General features: G+C 56.5%; 1 protein-coding gene across 1 annotated transcript; it reads left to right on the top strand.

Moving 5' to 3' along the window:
- Positions 1 to 2,673: 2,673 nt before the first annotated feature.
- Positions 2,674 to 5,351, top strand: FOXD2 (forkhead box D2). The gene is given in 4 exon segments (XM_082052223.1): positions 2,674 to 3,292; positions 3,294 to 3,605; positions 3,608 to 3,794; positions 3,797 to 5,351. Coding segments are annotated over 4 exon segments (1,332 nt in total). The 5' UTR covers positions 2,674 to 2,803; the 3' UTR covers positions 4,141 to 5,351.
- The last annotated feature ends 14,825 nt before the right edge of the window (positions 5,352 to 20,176 follow it).

Genomic DNA, 20,176 nt, shown 5'->3' with positions numbered 1-20,176 from the left:
GCGTCATTTTGCTGCCCCCCCCCCGCCCTCCCCTTTGCCGCCCTGCAGAGGCACAAGGCGCAGCTCCCGGCAGTTCCTCGCTGCCATGAAATGCACCAAGTAGAAATTCAATCGCCCCGTTGTGTGTGTGGTCGAACTCTCTGGCAGCTGCTTCGGAATTTTTTATGACACTTTCGTTTATGTAGGGGAGGCATAACTATTATTTTACTTAATAAAATGCAAAGCGGCTCGGGTCTTTTCCCTCCCCGCTCTCTTCCATTTGTACTTCCCATCGCCTTTCCGCGGGGATGGTGAACGGAGGGTTCAAACAAATTCGGTATGAAAGACGCGACGTCTCCGAAGCGTTTCTCCGTGTTAGCTGATTATATTATATATAAGAAAAAATAGACATATAAGAAAAAATACATTCATTTAAGTATATATAGCTGGATATGTATACATACACATATGAGAGGGAGATGTGGGCATATGTGTTGCAAACGCAGGTTATCAGCATCGGAAGAGTATAAAAGTGAAAGAAGTCAGGAAAGCTCCCTCAGCCCTAGCACGGACACACGCCCGCGGGACAGACTTCCCACCTTCCTGAGAAACTCTCAGCACAGTTATTCATCTATTTTCCCCTCCAGTCGAGAAATCCTCCCCGATCGCACCGTTGGCGGCGACGGAGGAGGATGCGACCGAGTCCACGCAGAGGCTCCGGCTCTGCAACAGCAGCTTCAACTGGAGATGTGTGGGCGAAGCGCCTTCCGCTCCTGCCCACTCCTGCCCGCTTTTCGGGGTCCCCCCGAGCTCGGCGAGCCTGTGCACGAGTCGTTAGGGCTTGAGTAATTGTGACCGGGATTTGGAAGCGGGACCGCGCAGCTGTTTGGCCCGGCTCCCCGGTATTAGTGCTGGAGATTTTATCACCAAATGCTCACACCTGTTAACGGCAGCGACTGGCAATTCATCACCGCGGATTCTCACACTGCTGAACACGACCCTCCAAGGGGGACATCTCCCCCTGGTAGTCCCTTGGAGGAAATCATCCCCTTCGTCCCTTCCCAGGTATCCTCCCCTGGGAAAGCGGCTCCGTGTTTGCAGAGCGTCTAAGGGGAAAACAAACAACCAACCGTGCGAGCGTGGCTCGGCGTGTCCGGGGCAGAGGCAGGGACAACGCGCTGCCACAGCCACCCACGGGCGTGGAGTGAGGGGCTGCAGCCGTGGCCGTGTCCCCTGCCCTGCGCAGGGGTGGCCGCCCCGGCCTTGCCCAGGGAAGGGGCAGCTGCAGGCGGGGGAGAGGTGGTCTGCCACCCGCGGGGACACCGCTATGGTTCCGAAAGGCTTGGAGTGCACCTGGTTACAGGGAAATCCTCCCGCTTCAGCTGCAGCCCGCGGCGAGGTGGGTGTCCGCTGCCCACCACGTCCTATCTGGCAGCCGTCGGGAGATGCTAAGCGTCGGGGGCAGCGATGGCAACAGAACGGCGGACAGGGGGTCCCGAGGCCGGAGGAGATTCCCCGTCCCGGAGGCTGCTTGAGGCCTGGCCGGACTGCGGGTGGGCCGCCTCGGAAAGAGGTACCCGGCCGGACTAGCCCCGTCGGGCGGGGATGTGGGACTCTGGAGCTGTCCCAGCACCCCGTGGACATGCACAGCCTTCCCTTTGGTTATTTCTCGCGTGGGGCGAGGTTTGACTGAGCGTTGCTCCTCGCCTTCCGCCCTGCACCTGCCGAGCGGCAGCATCGCTTCCGCGGGTGCGGGCCCGTGGGAGCCCTCGGGGGAGGCGGATTTCCAGATAGGGTGCTTCTGAGTCGATGACGTGTTGATGACGTAAGCGCGTGCAGAAGGGGAGTGGGGATCCCCAAATTCACACATCCCCCGTTCGAGGGGCACCGAGGGTTCGGCCTTGGCTGAGCAAAGCTCGCCGCCGGGGAGGCTGGTGGAGGACGGCAGCTCAGCCGCCAGCCCCGGGGATGGGCAGCCATAGGGGGGAGAAGGGACCTTCCGCGGCCCGCGAGAGAAGTGGCCGTCGCATCCCGCAGGAAAGGGCCATGACAGCCTCCAGCGCCCGAGGGGTACCTGGGGCGGGGATTTATCCAGAGCCGACCCCCTCTCCCGCATCAGCCGGCTCCAAGACTAGCCGGCGCATCCGAGCGCCAGCGGAGCGGGCAGCGCCTTTCCTCGAAAGCATCCCCGCCGCGGGGGGGGAATGCGGTCCCCGGGGACCCAGGCCGGGCTGGGCAGCCCCTCGTCGTGCCCCGCAGGGGCTGCAGCGGGCAGCGGGCGCCACGTGATACTGGGGCGGCCGTATAAAGGCCTGGGAAGCGCTGGCAACAGGCGAAGAGTGGGAGCGTTTCCAGCTCGGGAGGGGTGGGGAGCCGCCCTCCCAACTTCTGCCCTCCCCCCCCCCCCCCCCATTCCCCCGCCCTTCCCTTTTCCCTCCCCCTCCCTTCCCCAGCCTGCCAAGGAGCCGCCGCACCCCCCGCTTTTTTTCCTCCCCCATTTTTTTTTCTCTCTCTCTCTCCTTTTATTATCATCGTTACTATTATTTATTATCGCTGCTTCCAAGCTCCCTGCTCAGCCTCGGGGCGTCCCGTCCCTCCGCCCCCGCCCCGCGCCCCCTCCACCGCCCCTCCCTCCGCAGCCACCACCCCGCAGCTCTGCCGCGGCCCCGCCAGCAGCGGCGCGGCGAGCGGGGCGCAGAGCGGCGGCGCCGGGGCGCGGAGTCCCAGCGGCGGCCGCAGCCCTCCGGCACGGCCCCGGGCCCATCCCGGGAGCTGCCGCTAGGTGGGGGGGGAGCCCGGCCCCTGCCGCTCCGGCCGCACAACAATGACTTTGGGCAGCAGCGGCGGCGGCTGCGGGATCATGTCCGAGCGCTCCCCGGAGGAAGAGCCGCTCTCGGAGGTGGAGGATGCGGATATCGACGTGGTGGGCCCGCCCCAGGACGGGAGCAAGTACAGCGATGAGGAGGAGGACGACGACGACGACGACGAGGACGACGACGACGAGGACGGCGGCGATCCGCTGGGGCTCGCCCTGCCGCGGAGCGGGGCCGCCAAGGCGCGCATGGGGGGGTCCCCGGAGCGGCTCTCCCCCGCCGGCGGCTCGGAGCCGGCGTGCGCCCGCGGCGCCGCGCCCGGGGAGAAGGCGCCCGCGGGCGGCGGCGGCGCCGGGGGCAAGAACCCGCTGGTGAAGCCGCCCTACTCCTACATCGCCCTCATCACTATGGCCATCCTGCAGAGCCCCAAGAAGAGGCTGACGCTGAGCGAGATCTGCGAGTTCATCAGCGGGCGCTTCCCCTACTACCGGGAAAAGTTCCCCCGCCTGGCAGAACAGCATCCGCCACAACCTCTCCCTCAACGACTGCTTCGTCAAGATCCCCCGGGAGCCCGGCAACCCGGGCAAGGGCAACTACTGGACGCTGGACCCCGAGTCCGCCGACATGTTCGACAACGGGAGCTTCCTGCGCCGGAGGAAGCGCTTCAAGCGGCAGCAGCAGCTGCACCCGCCGCACCCCGAGCTGCTGCTACGGGCCGGGGCCGCCGACCCCGCCGCCTTCCTGCCCGGCTTCGCCTACGGACCCTACGGCTACAACTACGGCCTGCAGCTCCAGGGCTATCCCCACCACCACCACCACCACGCCGGTGGCGGAGGCGCGGCGCTGCGGGCGCCTTCCCCTTCCCGGCGCCGCACTGCCCGTTACCGGCTCCGCCGCCTCCCGCCGCCGCCTCGGTCTTCTCCGCCGCCTCGGGGCTGCCCTCCTTCCTTGGCGGCGAGCTGAACTGCAGGAAGTCCTTCTACCACCCCCAGCTCAGCCCTACCGCCTGCCCGCCGCCCTCCTCCAGACCCTGAAGCCGGACCCCACGCCCGCCGGCGGCGGCGGCGGTGGCAGCGGCGGCAGCACCAACCACCCCTCTCGGCCCTCTTTTTCCATAGACAACATCATCGGGGGGGCCGTGCCCCCGCCGCCCAGCACCAACCCCAGCGCCGCGCCCGCCGCGCCCTACCCCGCCGGCCAGGCGGGCCCCCCGGCGCAGGTCCTGGCCGTGCTCAGTCCCGCCTTGGCCCCGGCACAGCCCCAGGTCAGCCTGGCACACGAGCCGCTCCTGCAGCCGGCCCAGAACTTTTCCAGTAAAATCACAACCCTGAGCAGCTGTCATTTTTAAAGTGTGCCGGGGAGGGGTGGGGGGAGAGTTGCGAAGCAAACGGCCCCTTCCCAGCTCCCCCCCACCCCCTCCGAAACTTCTCCCCTTCCCTCTCCTCGTTCCCCCCCCATCTCCTGTTGTGTTTTAAGGTAGGAAATATTTCCTTTTTTTTTTTTTTTTCTCCCTAATTTTTACTTTATTTCCAGGCTCTGTGGCATCCAGAAATGTTCGTGTCCCTTTGCTCAAAAAAAAAGAAAGTATATATATATATATATAATTAAATAAATCAGGATGACGGGAGGGGAGAAAGAATAACACAATTTCGTCCCGCAAGCGCCAAAGCTTGTTTCTAAAGTGGCCGTAACATAAGCTGGGACCTGGGCTGGTTGAACACGCAACGTCTTGCGGGGAGTGAGGGGGAATGTTAAGAAAGAAACGGTCTTAGGGTCGGAAACGTTTCCTTTGAGAGGTGCGGGGTTTCTGCGGGAGCGAGTGCCCCAAATAGCCCGGGAAAGTGGCCAGGGGAGTTGCAGACGTCCCCGGTCGCAGCGAACCTGCTTTCATTCCTGCGAATCTCCCTCCCGGGCGGTTTCGCCATGTGTATCTGTCTCCCCCCCGGCTCTCAAAGAAAATGTTTCAATGGTTCAATCTTATTTTTAGTTTCTTTGAAGCTTCGGGTCTGGTTTTAAAAGGCACTGTTTAGGGTTTTTTATTTTTAAGAAGAAAAGTCGGTGAAACTCAGGACTGCGGTTTATTTTTTTTTCCTCTATATTTTTTTTTTTCTTTTTCAATGAGACATTCAAATGCACGTTTAAAAGAAAATCCGATCCGTCAGGAAGTTTGGAGAATTCCCACACTGTTTCACTGGTTTTTGATCCCCGGTTTTCCCATCCCCTCTGTGCGTGGTTTTTTTTTGTTTGGGTTTTTTTTTTTTTGGTTTTTTTTTGGTGTATTGGTAATTATTTGTATATAGATTATTCGGGAGCTAATGAGCGGAGTCCAGTTAACTCTTCACTGGTTGTGCATCCGTCATATCTATTTTATTGAGAGAAATCTGTGAATAATTTGATGTGGAAAAGGCAACATAATTTTGTCCACCGTTGGTGTAAATTAATAAATGTTTGTGACCTGGTTAAAAAAAAAAAAAAAAAAAGCAAATCCAAATGGTTCTTTGCGATGTCTTTTGTCACGCTGGGAGCCGAGAGCCCCGCTCGGGCCTCGGGGAAGCGAGTGGCTTCCACCCTCGGGCTGGCGACACTCGCCCGGCTGCGGAGTTTCGCCGCTCGAAGCCGGCGGGACTGAGCCCTCTGCTCCGCGGCCGGGTGCGCAGCCTGCGCGGGGCTGCTCCGCGTCTCCTCTCTTCCCAGCGCTGCGGGCTGGGTCATTCCGCCGGGGGGGTCCCCTCTTTAGGTCCACGGGGCCGCTAAGGGAAAGGACCCCCTGGAATTTTTTCTCTTTTTTTTTTTTTTTGGTAAATTGTACTTTTTATTTCTTTCTTTGCTTTTTGGTGTGCTCCCCCCACTCCCTACCCCCCCCCCCCCCCCCAACCCCACAACAACCCCTGCCTGTTTCCAGGGGGGAGGGAAATGGGGACCAAAAGAAAGGTTCTGGCTTCCCTCCCCCCTCTGCCTCCCTTTTATTTTGTTTGGAAAAGTTGACACATGAGGAAATAAGTTGGAGGGTTCCCCCCCCCGGCCCAGCACACACGGCCCCTTGGGCCTGCAGCATTTGAATGACCGAATGAAACTTGATCTCTGCCTAAATTTTGCAACAACTTACAAAGTAAATAAACATCTTTAAGCGCTTTCTTCTCCCCCCCCCCCCCCCCCATTTATTTATTTCAGAGACCAAACGTGGCTCTTTGGTTTGTTTGTTGGCAGAGACCCTGATCTAAAGAATCGAGGCCTTTCTGCCCGTGCTGAAGAAGGGGAAAAAAGCTGAGACGTACAAGGCAGGGAGCAGGGGACGGAGCGGGTCCTCGGGCGAGCGGGGCTTTGTGCGGGGCCCGAGGAGCCGGGCGGTGTGCGCCGAGGTGGGGGGAGTGCTGTCGGTCTTTCTTTTCTCTTCCTCCCCCCGTTTCCCCCTTTTTTATCCCCCCGTCCTCTGCCCCTGTCTGTGCCACCCCGAACCTCCGCGCAGTTTGTTGATGTTGTTCCTGAACGTGCCGCCTCCCCGCAGCGAGCGGTCTCACATCTCGCCTTCACACACATTTGCTTTTGAAAAGCGATCTTCGTGTCCGGCACTTGGTTGTCTCCCTTTCATGTCCAGCTCCTACAAAAGGGGCTACAAGACTCGACATGGGAGAAAAGAGGAGGCCAATGAATCTATTTTCCAGATTGCCAAGCACATGGTTGGAAATTGAAGGGGCTTTTGTAGCATTTCCCCTTCCTCCCTCCCTCCTCGCTCCTTTTCTTTTGCTTGTGTGCAAATTGTTCAATTGCTCTGGCAGGGGTGTTCCTGACAAGCTCATTACTAGAAGGTGCCAGACCCCTCCTCTCCCTCTCCCCCAAAGTCTTTGATGAAGTTAAAATGCGCTGATAGCTGCTCTCGGGGCTATCTTTGTTCAGCCTCCTTTAATAACCGAGCCTGCTTTGAGGGGACGGGATCCGAAGGAAGAAAGCGATGTGCAGCGAGGCTAGGTGGTGGTTGTGTGTCTGGAAGGGGCGGGAGGGGGTGTTATTTTAATATAAAGTAGCGATTTTAATTTTTTTTTCTTGTTTGTTCGCGAAGTGCGGGAGGAAAATGACCCAAAGTGCGCATAAGAAACAGCAGCCGGTGCCCGCGGGGATGAACGAGTGCGTCTCGCCCTTGCAGCCCCCGCTCGGTGCAGGGGGTTCTCCAAGTTGGTGGTCTCAGGGTTTGGAGGGACGGAGGGGGGTCCTCTCTGCAGGGAAGCGGTATTTCCCCGGAGAGACCCCTTCCCCCACACTCTCAGGGGAGGGGGCTTTCTTGTTTCTGGGGCTGGGACACCTTTCCCCGGCTTCGTTCCACTTCTTTCGCCTTGCGGATTCATTGTGGGTTTCTAAGCCGCGGTCGCCGACCGGGTTTGAAGCTGAGCTGACCTGGGAGGGGGGGATTTTGCCCCCTTAGCCGCGGTGCCCCCGCAGGACGGGCCCGCCGGGCTGGGCTCGGCTCTCGGGAGCTGCGAGCGCCGTTGGGGTTTTTTTGAGAGGTGGGGGCGAGGATGCCCAAACGGCTCTAATCTTAGATTTTTCCCTTCCCATCCCCTAAATTTCTCTCAGCTCTTTCCGTGCCCCGGTCGAACTCACGCCGCCTGAAAATATTTGCGTCGCTTCAGGAGCCGGGGGCGGATCGGCGGGGACCTCCCGGGAATCGGTTCCCCTTCCAGCCACCGGGACGGGGGGCGGCGGGGAGGGACCCTGGGGGACTCCTCCGGGCCAGGAACCCCTGGCCGGGCTCGGCTCGGGGGGTTAACGCGAAATCTTGTCTCGGCGAGGCAGGACGGATAATGGCTCCTAATTACGGGGCTGGCTGGCTCCGCAGCCCCGATCTTCACGGGACATTATTTTTAAGCGTTCAGCGAGGATCATTTTTCACGCCTCGCTGCCTAAAGGAGGGTTTTATTTATTTATTGGGGGGGGGAGGTGGGGAGGACACCAGTAATAACCGAGCACTGAAAGGAAAATAATTAGCTGTTGCAGTCTCCTGCTTGGGAATCTTTGGCCAAAAAAGCGACCCGGCATTTCCCTTCCGTCTCGTCCGTAGGAGAATCCGCCCGGTTCGCGGTGTTGCTGTCGGTGGTTGTTTCGCCAGCGTTAAACCCAGGGCACAGCCGGGCCGGGAGCGACTCTGTTCCCGCCGTAAGGCCCGATCCTTTGCCGCGGTTTGGGTTATTTTCCCTTTTGCCCTTCGCGCCGGGGCTCTGCTCGGTGGCTGTTCCTGAGCGGGGCCGCAGGGATACGGGTTTCACTGCTCTGCCTCTCCGCTCGTGGACAAATATATATGGAACTGATTATTTCTATTTTTCAAATGTGTCCCCACTCCTCTCCTTTCTATATGTCAGATGAAGGGGTTCTAACATAATCCGCGATGCTCTCTGCGTATTTACTTCGCGGCGGTTTTCTGTTCTGTGCGCAGCGCGGGTAAGGCGGAAAACGGGGTTTCTCCTCGGGTTTATGGAGGCGGGATAAAACGATGCTGCCCCGGAATATCCCCGTCAGGACCGCAGCGGGGGAGGACGGACACAATTTATTTCGCTGCTTTCGCTTAACTAAGCCCGTGTTAAGCAGAGCGGGGACGGAGAAAGGAAGCGAGTGGCCCTTCCCTCACCGGCCGGGCTCCGACCCACTGGCTGCGGCATCGCGGCATCCCGGCCCGGCCGGCCCTGATGCCCTGTCCGCTCGGCCCTCGCCTCCTGCCTCCTCCCTCCTCCCCTGGCACCTTCTGCTTTCCATTACTGCCGATTTGGAGAATTAGGGAAGGTCAAGATCTTACTCCTTTCCCCGGTAGCTTTTTGCTTTTCTCTTTCTAGTTCTTCGGAGCCCCGAAGAAAAATAAATCAACCTGGATTATAGAAACCACCTTTAGACATCAAGAGCATCTTTTCCAATAGCTCGGCTTTTCCTCCGGGCCTGCCCTGGTCCTTCCCTTTGACTGCGCAGAAACTCCCGTTTTCACGGTGTATTTAGGATTTAATAATAACGCCCAGTCTCCCTGTGCCCCAGTGCCCGACCTGAAAACACTTTCCAGCCTAGTAATTTTGGAAAATAACTGCCCTCCGGCATCTTCTTTCCCTCCGCATTTCCCTTTCGTTTCTTTTCTTTTCCGACACAGAAAGTAGAGAAACGAGTTAAAAACCAAACAAACAAAACCCCAAAACCCAAAAAAAACAAGCAAACAAAAAAACCCAAACATTTTCCGATCTGGGGAGGGCGGGAGGAGCTGTCGCAGCCGACTCAGCCGCAGGAAAATTGCCTTGGAAATGAAGTTGGTGCTTTCGAAATGTTCCTCGGGATGCTCGCGGTAGGTCAGGGCCCTGCACTCGCCCCTCCGCCTGTCTGCCGGGCGAGAACACGGGCCGGACCCGCGCTCTCCCTCACCTCCCGAACCACCTCTCATCGTTTCTTCCTCCTTTTCTTCCTTCTGTTTTCTCGTTCTCGCCCTCTTTTTTTTTTTCTCTCTCTTTCTCTCTTTCTCTCTTTCTCTCTTTCTCTCTTTCTCTCTTTCTCTCTTTCTCTCTCTCTTTCTCTTTCTTTCTCTCTTTCTCTCTCTCTTTCTCTCTCTCTTTCTCTCCTTCTCTCTCTCTCTTTCTCTCCTTCTCTCTCTCTCTCTTTCTCTCCTTCTCTCTCTCTCTCTTTCTTTCTCTCTTTCTCTCTTTCTTTCTCTCTTTCTCTCTCTCTTTCTCTCTTTCTCTCTCTCTCTTTCTCTCCTTCTCTCTCTCTTTCTCTCTTTCTCTCTTTCTCTCCTTCTCTCTTTCTCTCTTTCTCTCCTTCTCTCTTTCTTTCTCTCTTTCTCTCTTTCTTTCTCTCTTTCTCTCTCTCTCTTTCTCTCTCTCTTTCTCTCGTTCTTTCTCTCTTCCCTTCTCTCCTCTCTTTCTCTCTTTTTCTCTCTCTCTTTCTCTCTTTCTCTCTTCTCTCCTTCTCTCTTTCTCTCTTTCTTCTTTTCTCTCTTTCTTCTCTCTTTCTCTCTCCATCTTTCCTTCTTTCCTTCCTTCTTTCTTATTACGTTCTTTCTTGCTTATTTCTTCTTCCTTCTTTCGATCTTTCCTTCTTTCTCACTCTTATTTTTTTTTTCTATCGCTCCTTTTTCTCTTTTTCACTCTTCTATTCACTTGTTTCTTTTTCCCTTTCCTCCGTCTTGGTTTTCTCTTTGGTTCTGCCTTTCTCTCTCCCTCTTGTCCCTCTTTATTTTTTTCTCTGTTACTTTTTCTCCCTCTTTTCCTCTTTCTTTTTATCTTTCTTCCCCGTCTCTTCTTCTCTCTTCTCTTTCTTCTCTCTCTCCCTATTTCAGTCCTTTTTTTCTCTCTTTCTCTTTTTCTTTATTTCTCACCTTTTCCCTCTTTTTTTCCTTCCCCTTTCTCTTTCTGTCGGTCTCTCTAGTCTCATCCACTTCGTCTCGGGTCCATAGAGGGCCGCTCTTCCACTCTCCCCAGCATGTTTCCAACTCTGTTCAGCCCTTCGAATCGTTTCCCCGGCCACAGTGGCGGGGGGGTCTCACCTCCTTCGAACCAGAGGAGATACTGTCGCCCCCCCCCCGGACTCAGCGGTTTCCCTGCCTGTGCCTGGTGGGCTGTGGGGCGGCTCGGGGCGCGTTTCCCGAGGGGCAGCACGGCGGCCCCGGGAGCACATCCCCGTACACCCCTCTTTTCACCGGCCCGTCTGTACGTTTAGCGGGGTGAACCGTGCGGGAGGCGACGTCCCCGGCCCAGGCGGGGTTGCAGGGGCGAGCGTGAGCCCGTCCCCGCTCCCCCCGCCCTCGCACGGGGTCCGGCGCCCATGCGAGGCCACTTCGCATTTTATTATTAAAAAAGACGCAACTTGGCGCCCCAAGCCCGTGGCAACAACAGGTGCCGCTGCGATCCGGGACAAAACCCACTCGCGATAGGGTTTGATCGCGCGTTTCCAACCCTTCCTCATCATTCAGGTGCTAATTATCTCCTCGGGTGGACGGTCCCGGGATGTGCCAGCCCGCTGCCCAGGAACGGGCTCACTCGCCCGGCCCGGCCTCGCCGGGCAGCCGGTACTGAACAACCCGGAGCCCGGTCCGGCGGCCTTTCCCAGCGATGTCTCCCTCCCTCCCCGCCCTGGCTGCCCGCATCCCTCCTCCTATGATCCGGATAAATTAGGTACATGGATACAGAGAGAATTGAAATCGTGCATCTCTCCGTCTGCCAAAGCAGCTCTCTTAAACCCGAATGAAAACCTGCAAGGGAGATTATCTCCCTGTTGAGAGGTCGGGCGGGAGTCCGGAGGGGTGTAATGAGTATTGTGTGTCCGTTCCTACAGGAGAGGCTTCACGTCGGTGCCTCGGGATCTCTCTAATTGCCTGTTTGCTGATATTTCTCCCACCCGCCGATCCGCTCTGGGTATCGAGGGTCGGGCTTCATGTCGCAGGGTGGCAGGGAAGCACTTTTCGGGGCTGTCCTTGTCCGTTTCGATCAGATTTCGATTGCCCGGCTTTAAGTCGCCTTGTAGATGAAATTCCATCCCGTTTTCGTTAGTACGGGGCTTTGAAACGGGTTAAACCAACACTGGCGATTCCTTTCACCCTCGCAAAAATTCCCAGATATTCCACTTTTCCCCGCCGACTGAGGCGAGCGGAGAGTCATCGGAAAGTCCGTGTAACCTGAACGAGTCCCCACTCCCCCCGCCGCGAATCACTCCTAGGCATTGAGAGCCGACTGTGGGGCGCACCATCGCCTTCAGTTCCAGCTAGACTCCTTGCAAAATCCGTGGGAATTCTTTCCCCCACCCGGACGACACAACCTGGAGTACCCCCCATGGTGCCCACCCATCAGCCCTGGGCAGAGGGAGAAGAGGGGGACCAGGAACAGACTCCAGGTGTAGGAAACCCTACGGGCGGGTGGGAGCGGAGCCGTGCTGGGCCACCCCCGACTGCGGTTCAGCCGCAGCGGCCGGACTCCCGGTGGTCCGGGGACCGAGGGGCGACCGCTGTCGCTTTACATTTAAACAAAGTAGAGAAGGAAAACTTTCCTCGTCTGAGGATGGGGACGACAAATCCCAGGGTCCAGCCAGACGGACCCCCCTCGCCTCGGACCCCCCGAAGCGACACGGGAGGGGTACGGGGCTGCGGGGGGAGATGTGAAGCGGCTGGCTTGGGGCAGTGCTGCTCCCCCATCCCTCCTGCAGCGCTCCTGGGATCCCCTTCACTCAGGAGAGAGACGTGTCCGCAAAACAGAGGCAAGAAAAGCAGCAGGCAGGGCTCAGGCCAGAGCCGGGGTGCAGCGCCGAGCACCCACCGCCGACCCGGGGGGGAAGTGAGGGGCAACCCCTTGCCTGGGTGAGCAGGGTGTCCCAGTGACTCTCTCCTGGACCTGTGCCCCCCAAACGCATCTTCCCACCGCTAACCTGGGTTTATTTCTGAAGTGCCCTTTCCTCCTTTTTTTTTCTTTTTCTTTCCCTACCGCGTTTGGGTTTTTTTGGTGTTATTTTTTTTAATTTTTGTTTTTGTTGTTGTTTATTTTCGTATTTAACTACTTCTCTTGCAAAACCCGAGGCCGCTGCCACCTAATGTGGATCCCGGCACTGAAATCCATGTCTCCTCTGTGACTTACAACCCAAATCCCAATCCCATGACCTTTTTCTTTCGTCCTCCCCGGGTCCCCCACCCTCGGTCATGTGGGACAAGAGTAAATTTATCCACCCTGGTGGAAAGGCCTCCTTTCTGCAGTTGCTCTGGAGAAGCCCGACACGTTTCATAAGGAGGATAATTTCGTTTTCCCACCTTTCTCTCTCTCTTTACCCCTTCTTTTTAATTCGGTTTTAATTTCGTTTTATCCCGTGCGCCACAGTGCTCCCATCCCCTCTCGGGCATGCTCCTGCTCTGTGTATCTCTTATAATAAACTTCTGCCAAGAAGATCACTTCAGAGGGACGTTTCTGACGGCTCTTGAGCTCAGGAGATCGCCGAAAAGGGCATTTCTGTCCTCCCGGGAGCTGCCGATAGCTGAGCTCCAGTAGCCTCCGCTCGCCGCGGGGCTCCCCTTCCCGCCACACCGCGGAGGGTCCCGCACCCCCTGCCCCAAAGAGCTGGACTTGTGGCTGGGGGCCGGGACCCTCCCTAAGCCCTGCGGGGGGGAAAACCCACCCACGGCCACCTCTCCTTCTGTCCCGCGGCTTCGGCCGGTCCTTTTCCCCACCTCGGCTGCTGTTGCCGCTCCATTTCCTGCGGGGAGACCGCACACTCGGGTCCCCCCGGAGAACCCCGACTGGCGAAACCGCCCAACCAGGTTGTTCCCCCCCCACCCAGCCCAAATGCTTTTTCCAGCTGCAGCCGAAGTTGGGCAAGGCTGCGGGCGCGTCTTCGTGTCCCCCCATCCCTTTTCTGCTGAGAGGTGGGTGGCATCAGGAGTAGGGTGCCCGTCGTCCCCCGGGGAATAGCACCACAGTCGCGGAGGTTATGTGCAAGGGAGGCAGCTCCAGAAGGTCGCACAGCCCCTCCGGGGGGCCGACGCCAAGCAGTGTCCCCCAGACCCTGTATCCCCGGGGGCGCCGGGCCCCGCCATCCCTGTCGCAACGGGCCTCGCTGCGACGGGTGACTGGGGTGCCCGGCGCCCCCCACCCCGTCTGGCCCGGGACGCTTGTGGGTTGCTCGGTGTGGACCCGGTGCCCCCAGCTCCGCCGTCGGGGCCGGCTGGAGGAAGCTGCTCCGGGCGCCAACCGCGTGTGAACCGGTTGTGGGCAGCTTCGATTCGTGGTGCGCCGAATCCCCCTTTTTATTTTCGGCACTGCCGGCCGTGGGGACGCTCCGGGTTCTGCGCGGAGTGGGGATTTACCCCAACCGCAAGCAGGTGTCGGGAACATTTTGGTGTAGGAAATGAAACCACGGCTCTGAGCGGAGCTGTCTGCTCTTTCCCTTCCGTTCTTGCCCGGTAAACTCCTGCCCACGGTCTCCCGTGGAAAAAAAAATGCGAAAAATTGATAGAAACTACTCATTTACGCGGCCTCGCTCAGACATGGGGGAAGATATTAGCGAAAGCGTCGCTGAAATCCCGGAGAGCCCCATTTCAGGAGCTACTGTCGGCTGCCGGCGACGAAAAACGGGCAGTACATTCTCCCATATGGAAAATACACATCTTGGAGCTTCCCGCCAGATCCAGTTTACATTATGGTAGATATTCCCAGAATTTTCCTTTTGCTTTCGCACAGTAGTCCTGGGTCGCGCTTTTTTTGTCTGTCCGGGACAGAAAACATGGAAAATATTCATCGAGAGGGAAGGGTGTCTTGTGATAATAGGAAACATGGGTCCTTTTTAGAAATATATATTTTTTTGTCGCTCCATATTTCAAAGGGAAAATAGAAATGTGGGAAGGCAGCGTAGCAGCGCCGATGTGAAATAATAAAAGCAAATCAATCGGAAAACAACGTTTCCCCGAAAAACAAGTGGCGAAAAGTGGGTTTCCAACGCGGGGCCGAACCAAGGGAGAGGGTCTCACTGCCCATTCCGCAGGTGCCTCGGCGGGGGCTTAATAACCCACAGGTTTGTCCCATTTTCCCCTCTCCCGCCGTGCGCTCGGGGCAGGGACCGATCCTCTCTTTCCCGCTCCCAAATACCGTCCACCTGCACCCCATTCCTGCGCTCCGGCCCCCCCCCGCCTCGAAACTAAACAGAATTGCTCAATTCCACCTTCGGCGGGAGCAGATCCGCGCTGCTCCCGCCGCGTTTTCCCTCGGAAAAGGACGGTTTAAATGAACCACCCACCCCCCGCACACACACTTTGTTTGTATCTGGGTACTGGTGTTATTTCCCGGGCTGCCCCGGATTTTAAGGAGGGAGAAGCACGGAGGGAACAGAGCTGTGCCCTGGAGTGGGGGGCGGCGGCGGCTACCGCCTCTATTTTAATGTCATTATAGTTGCCGTGGCAACCCATTGGATCACTCTTCCTGGAGTGAACCTTGTGACAATGGTTGGTTTGAGAGAAATCGGTAAATGTGCAACCGAGGGACACAGCTACATTACCGCGAACAACAGCGAGGGTTTAACATGTGACCCTTCCAATTATACTGATGATACCTCGGTGAAGCTGCCTCCGTCGCGCCGCGAAGATGTGGCTGTTTGGAGGGGTTGGGTCCCGGAGCTGTTTGGGGCCACAGCCCGCACACCTCTGCCCCCCCGGGGAGCCCGAAGAGGGGAACAGCATCTCTGCACCCGGTTCGTGAATATGATCCCAATCCGTCCAAACAGCAAGAAAGGAAGAAAAAGCTCCTCCGGGGGAACGTGGAGGGAACTGAACATGCGGAGGGGCCGTGACTGCGGGGATGGGGATAAGGACGTGCCTGGGGGGTGGGCAGGGAGCCCCCGCCGCCCCAGCGCCCCCGGAGCGCACAGCATTGGCGGCGCATATGTGGCATGGCTGCAGGAAGGAACGAACAAAATCCACCCTCTCTCCACAAAAAAGAAATAGTTTGAAGCCTTAAAATATGGTTCAGAGAATTACAAGTAATCAGAGCTGCGGGGGTCAGCAGTGCAAACTTTTTAAGACTAATGTTTATTTAGAAAAGTGAGTGGTGTCTGCGTTGCTTTTCTAGTGCCCCAGCACAAAAGTCCTAATGGCTTTTGCAGACTTTCCATGACAAACTCCTGCACAGGGCGCGGGGACCACCGCCGAAAGCAACCCCGAGCCGCCCCCTTTCAAAGGGAGCGTTGTCACAGGGTTTTAGATCGTGCCCCCCATCTTACCATGAATCAGTGACAATATTTTCTGCACCTCCTCCCCAATTTTGCCCGCTTTCCGTTCGTTTAATGAAACCCGAACCCTCGGTAATACCGGGGAGGAGAAATCGGGGGATGGGGACGGTGATTTCAACCTCTCCCCCCTCCAGGCTCGTTCAGCCCTGGACTGCGGCTGCGGTCCCGAAAGCAACGCGGGGGTTCGGCCGAGCTGGAAACCTCGTTAAGAGGAACCCGGAGGCAGAGCAGGCGCGGGGTGGGCTGGTCAGGGTCCATTGGGGAGACACCGCTGTTAAGCCCATTCCTCCCATCTCGCCCCCTCTCCGTTGCCATCCTCCCGGGACCCAGCCACACCGCCAGTCCCGGTGCAATTTTGGGGGTCTCTGCTGAGCCCACCCCAAAATTCGGAGGATTTGGCTGCCCTTGCAGAACCTCAAGTGTCCATCTCGGGGTGCTCCTTTTCTTCCCAGGACTGGGGGAATAAACCCAGCAACGCCCCAAACCTCACATCCCTCGACTTCAAAGAGAAGGTGAGTCCAGGGGATTCCCAGACCTGGGAATTCCACTGTAAACCATCGCCACCTTGTAGCAGGACCAGGACAACTCAGCTGGATAGAATTCCTTCCTGCATTCCCCTGCCCTTAACAGGTGGCAGTAACTGGGAGGGCCAAGCAGGGCAGGGGGCTCAGCTCCCTTTCCAACAAAGGACAGTAATTGCAGCCTTGATGTGCACTGCAACCAGTAGCAAACCCACTGCCTTCCCACGGGTCCCAAGGGGAGGACAGGGCTATTGCAACTGCTCAGGAGAACGCCTATGCTTACCCCCTCTCCCCAGTCTGTGTGCCCAACAGCCCTAGGAGCTTGCTATTTACTCTTGTTCTAAACACAGGCTGTTTTACTAAACCCAGCTGGCAGAAGGTGATGTGCTGCTAAAATCCTCCTATTCCTGGCAAAGGCAAGACCAGATCTAATCTGTGGGGTCTCAATGGCCACCCTAGGATACCCAAGCTCCTATCCCATCCCTTGCAGATGTCTGCAGGTTTGAGTGTGTGACAGCAGAGGGACGGGGTTAGCCTGGCTGTGCCGTGTGAGCAGGTCTGTGGGGGCTGCATCCCTCTGTGTGTCCCTGGGGGGTCCCACTCAGCAGAGCATTAGCTGGGAAAGGGCTGGATGGTAGAGCCATGGGGAGTGGAGACCTGGAGAGAGCCCCATCTCTAATCTGGGGGGTATGAGGCTGCTGACCCACCATCTGTGTTGGGTCCTCAGTATGGATGCATTGGGGAGCCACTGGTATGGCTGGGATCGGCTCTGAGTTCCGACTCTGTTGTTCCCCTCCTGTCATTGGGGTTCACATCAGCTTATCATCAGGACACCCAGGGAGGCTCTGCAGCAGGACAGTGCTCTCAGCTGTGAGATGAGAAACAGGGTGGGGTGGAAGGGGGGAGAGAAAGGAGCTGGATCCTGCTCCCTTTCCAGCCAAGTGACTGCCTTGGCCTGTGTCTGGAAAGGTGAGCTCAGTTTAACCCCTTCTTTGGTCTATGTATGGAAAAAAATGCAGCTTAAACCCAATAAGGTGCCTGTGGAAACACACACACCTGGGGCCTGATCCTGATTTCCCCTGGCCAAGTCAAGTTCAGGTACTCAGCTCTCTCAGGACAGGGTCCAGGGCTGAGGATGCAGCCAGTGCTGTGTGGCCAAGCATGATGGAGGGAAAGACATCAGTATTTATAGACTGCTGAAATGTGCCTGGCACTTGAGGGAAGATCCTCTCTGCACCCTCAAGGGCTTTCATTTGAAGGGCTTGACTCTGCCCTCCAAGAAGCTGATAAGACCTTCTGGCTCCCATTATCTCCCTGAGGGCCCTGCAGCACTCTCCTCACCACATGCTGAAGCACCCAGATCTGTAATTGCTTAGAGGAAGGGGGGGCCCTTGGGCAGGACCTCTTTGGGGTTTGGCCTCATGGTACAAAGCCAGGCTGTGGGAAGGGGGTGAATGGCACCAGCCCTTTGCTGTTCTGCATCCCTCCATCCCCCTTACAAAGCACGAACACTGGGAAAGCTGCATTCAGCCCCAAATTGGGAACATTTGGGCTGAAATCTTTTGAATGCATTTCAAAAGGCAGGCAGGGAGGGAGGATGTGGGACATGGGAAGGAGAAGGAGCTACAATGTTGATGACATGAAGTTGATTTGGCTGGGTCTTGTCCCTTTGTGGTTGTCATCTGTTGCTGTATCCAGGAGATGCTGCAAACCACGTGCAGATGAGGCTCAGCCATGTAAGAAGCAACTCCCCATCAGATATCATGACACTGCACCCACCTTACCTTGTCCAGCAATTTAAATAGAAGCTGTTCTTCTTCCCAGCAGGGAAGGGGTGGGAATTTCAATTAGCTCTTCCTGCACCTGTGTCTCACTCCCCTTGACCTTCCTGGTACCAAGAGGTGTGTGTGACAGCGTGGGTGTTGGTGGGTGATGGTGTGGGTGCCAATGGGTGGCACAGGGAGGCCAGGAGCCAGTGGAGCAAAGCCTGATGCTCCAGCAAGGTTTTTCATCCGCCATGTCAGCAGAACACAAAGGCAGGGGAGAGGTGAATCCCTCTGTTAAAACACGTGTTTTAAATAACGGGTGTTTTTGTTTCTTCCCTTCGGTGTGGCGGGCTTGGCACGCATCTCTGTTTGCACAATTGCCCTGCCTATACGTTCTGTTGTCCAAGTAAGGAGAAAAAGATTCCGTGCGTGATCTGGAGGTGTATTTTGCTGGTTCTGACATGTAACTATTAATCAAGAGACAACACAGAAGAGACAAAATCCCCCCTCCTACCCTTGAACCCTTTCAGATCCTTTTATTTTCCTGGCAGTTGTTGCACTTGGACCGGCTCTTTCGCTTTCTCCTCTCAGAGCGGCTGGCTCTAGCAGTGGTCCCCAGATTCCTCAGCTATGTCCTACTGAGTGAAAACATTTATTGAAGTTTTGAGATTATTGGGGAAATACATATTTCTGCTTCTTTTCCAAACTCCGCCGCCATCTTTTCGAAGGCAGCCCTGCGTGTCAGCACTGGGGTGGGAGAGGCGTCCTTTTGCTCTCTTCCCAAAGCTGCTGCCTTCTGTGTGAACTCTGAGGACCCAGAAACACCACAGAGGGGGATCCCTACTGTCACCGTGTGCTTCATTAGCGGGCAAAGGCAGGTGTATGAGCATATTTTATTTTCCTCCATTAATCTGCATTTCAGCACATGCACACATCTGAAAAAATGGGGTATGGATGCACACATCCAGCTCCTCAGATAATCACCTTTCAGATGACCTTTGCTGAAGCAGCATCAATGCTTTGGTGCTGCGTGGAAGGAAGCAGAAGAGGGGGTTGTATCAGAAGCAAGGAGGTCAGAGAAGGAGAACAGGTCTGGCAAAAAGCTGCCGCCACCTTGTTGGCCCACGTGCCTGTGACTGAATTGTGTGTATGCCTGTGGGGTTGGGCCATGTCCTTGACGGGAGCATCCCATATGGTTCCTACCCCATGCCTGTGTGAGCTGGCAGGACTCGCTGCCTGGCGTTGCTTGTGAGCATCGTGTGTGCCCAGCGCTCACCTCCTGCCTCCCAGCACCCCGAACCAGGAGCAGGGTGCTCAGCACGCCCAGGGAAGCACTCTGGCCAGCACGGCGTGCAGTGCTTTAAACCAGCAGCAGGTTACTTGCTCCAGTCATTCCTGCTGCAAACTCTGCTCTGTGTCTGCACTTGTGTGTATGTGCATGTGTGTGTGCATGTAGGATGAGAGGAAATGGCCTCGAGTTGTGCCAGGGGAGGTTTAGATTGGATATTGTGAAAAATTTCTTTATGGAAAGGGTTGTCAAACACTGGAACAGTCCAGCCAAGGAAGTGATGGAGTCACTATCCCTGGAGATGTATAAAAGACTTGTAGACAAGTTTCTTAGGGACGTGGTTTGGTGCCAGATATAGGTTAACAGTTGGACTCGAAGATCTTGAGGGTCTCTTCCAACCAAAATGATGCTATGATTCTGTGCATGTGCAGGTGTGTATATATGTGTGCAGATGTGTGTGCATAGGTGTGTAGGTGCATGTGTGCACGTGGGGAGCTCTCCCTTGGCAGCACAATAGAAGAGCAAAGTATAAAACGTGCCTGTTCTGGCTCAGTGGATGAATTGTCTACAAAGTGCTCTTCACCCTGAACACACGCTGCAAAGGCACATGGCACTTCTCCGGGTGAAAAACGCCTGGGGCTGAGTCACAGTGCTGCTGAGAAGCATCTCAACACTGCCTGTCAAGAGATGGGAGCTTGTGTTTTACCTCTGGGACAGATTTTATTAATGAATTCCTGGATCACTGTGGGATCAGGGGCACAGAAAACAAGAGGAAAGGGAGAACAGAGATCAAATGTTTGGGCTCTGTATCTGTGGGTCAGATGTGATGCTCGCAGCAATAAGCAGATCTACAAGTGACGCTGGTCCCTTTCCAGTTTCCATCCCTGGACCTGGGGTTGGGACCAGGAGGAGATGGCACAGGGAGGTGCTGGATGAAAGGACCCCGTAGCCTGTTTCACATGAAGAAAAGGCAATACCTTTCCCTGGGGCAACCCATAAAACTCACTCTGCTGTGGCTCTCACTCCACTGGCAGCCCCTCTGATAGTAACTACCAAGCACTAGAGTTTGGATGTGGCCTTTAGCTTCAGATGTCC

The sequence above is a fragment of the Streptopelia decaocto genome (genome assembly GCF_964273445.1).
Source record: "Streptopelia decaocto genome assembly, chromosome: 5".
NCBI classification, from domain to species: domain Eukaryota; kingdom Metazoa; phylum Chordata; class Aves; order Columbiformes; family Columbidae; genus Streptopelia; species Streptopelia decaocto.
This window is presented reverse-complemented; position numbering and strand designations above follow the sequence as displayed.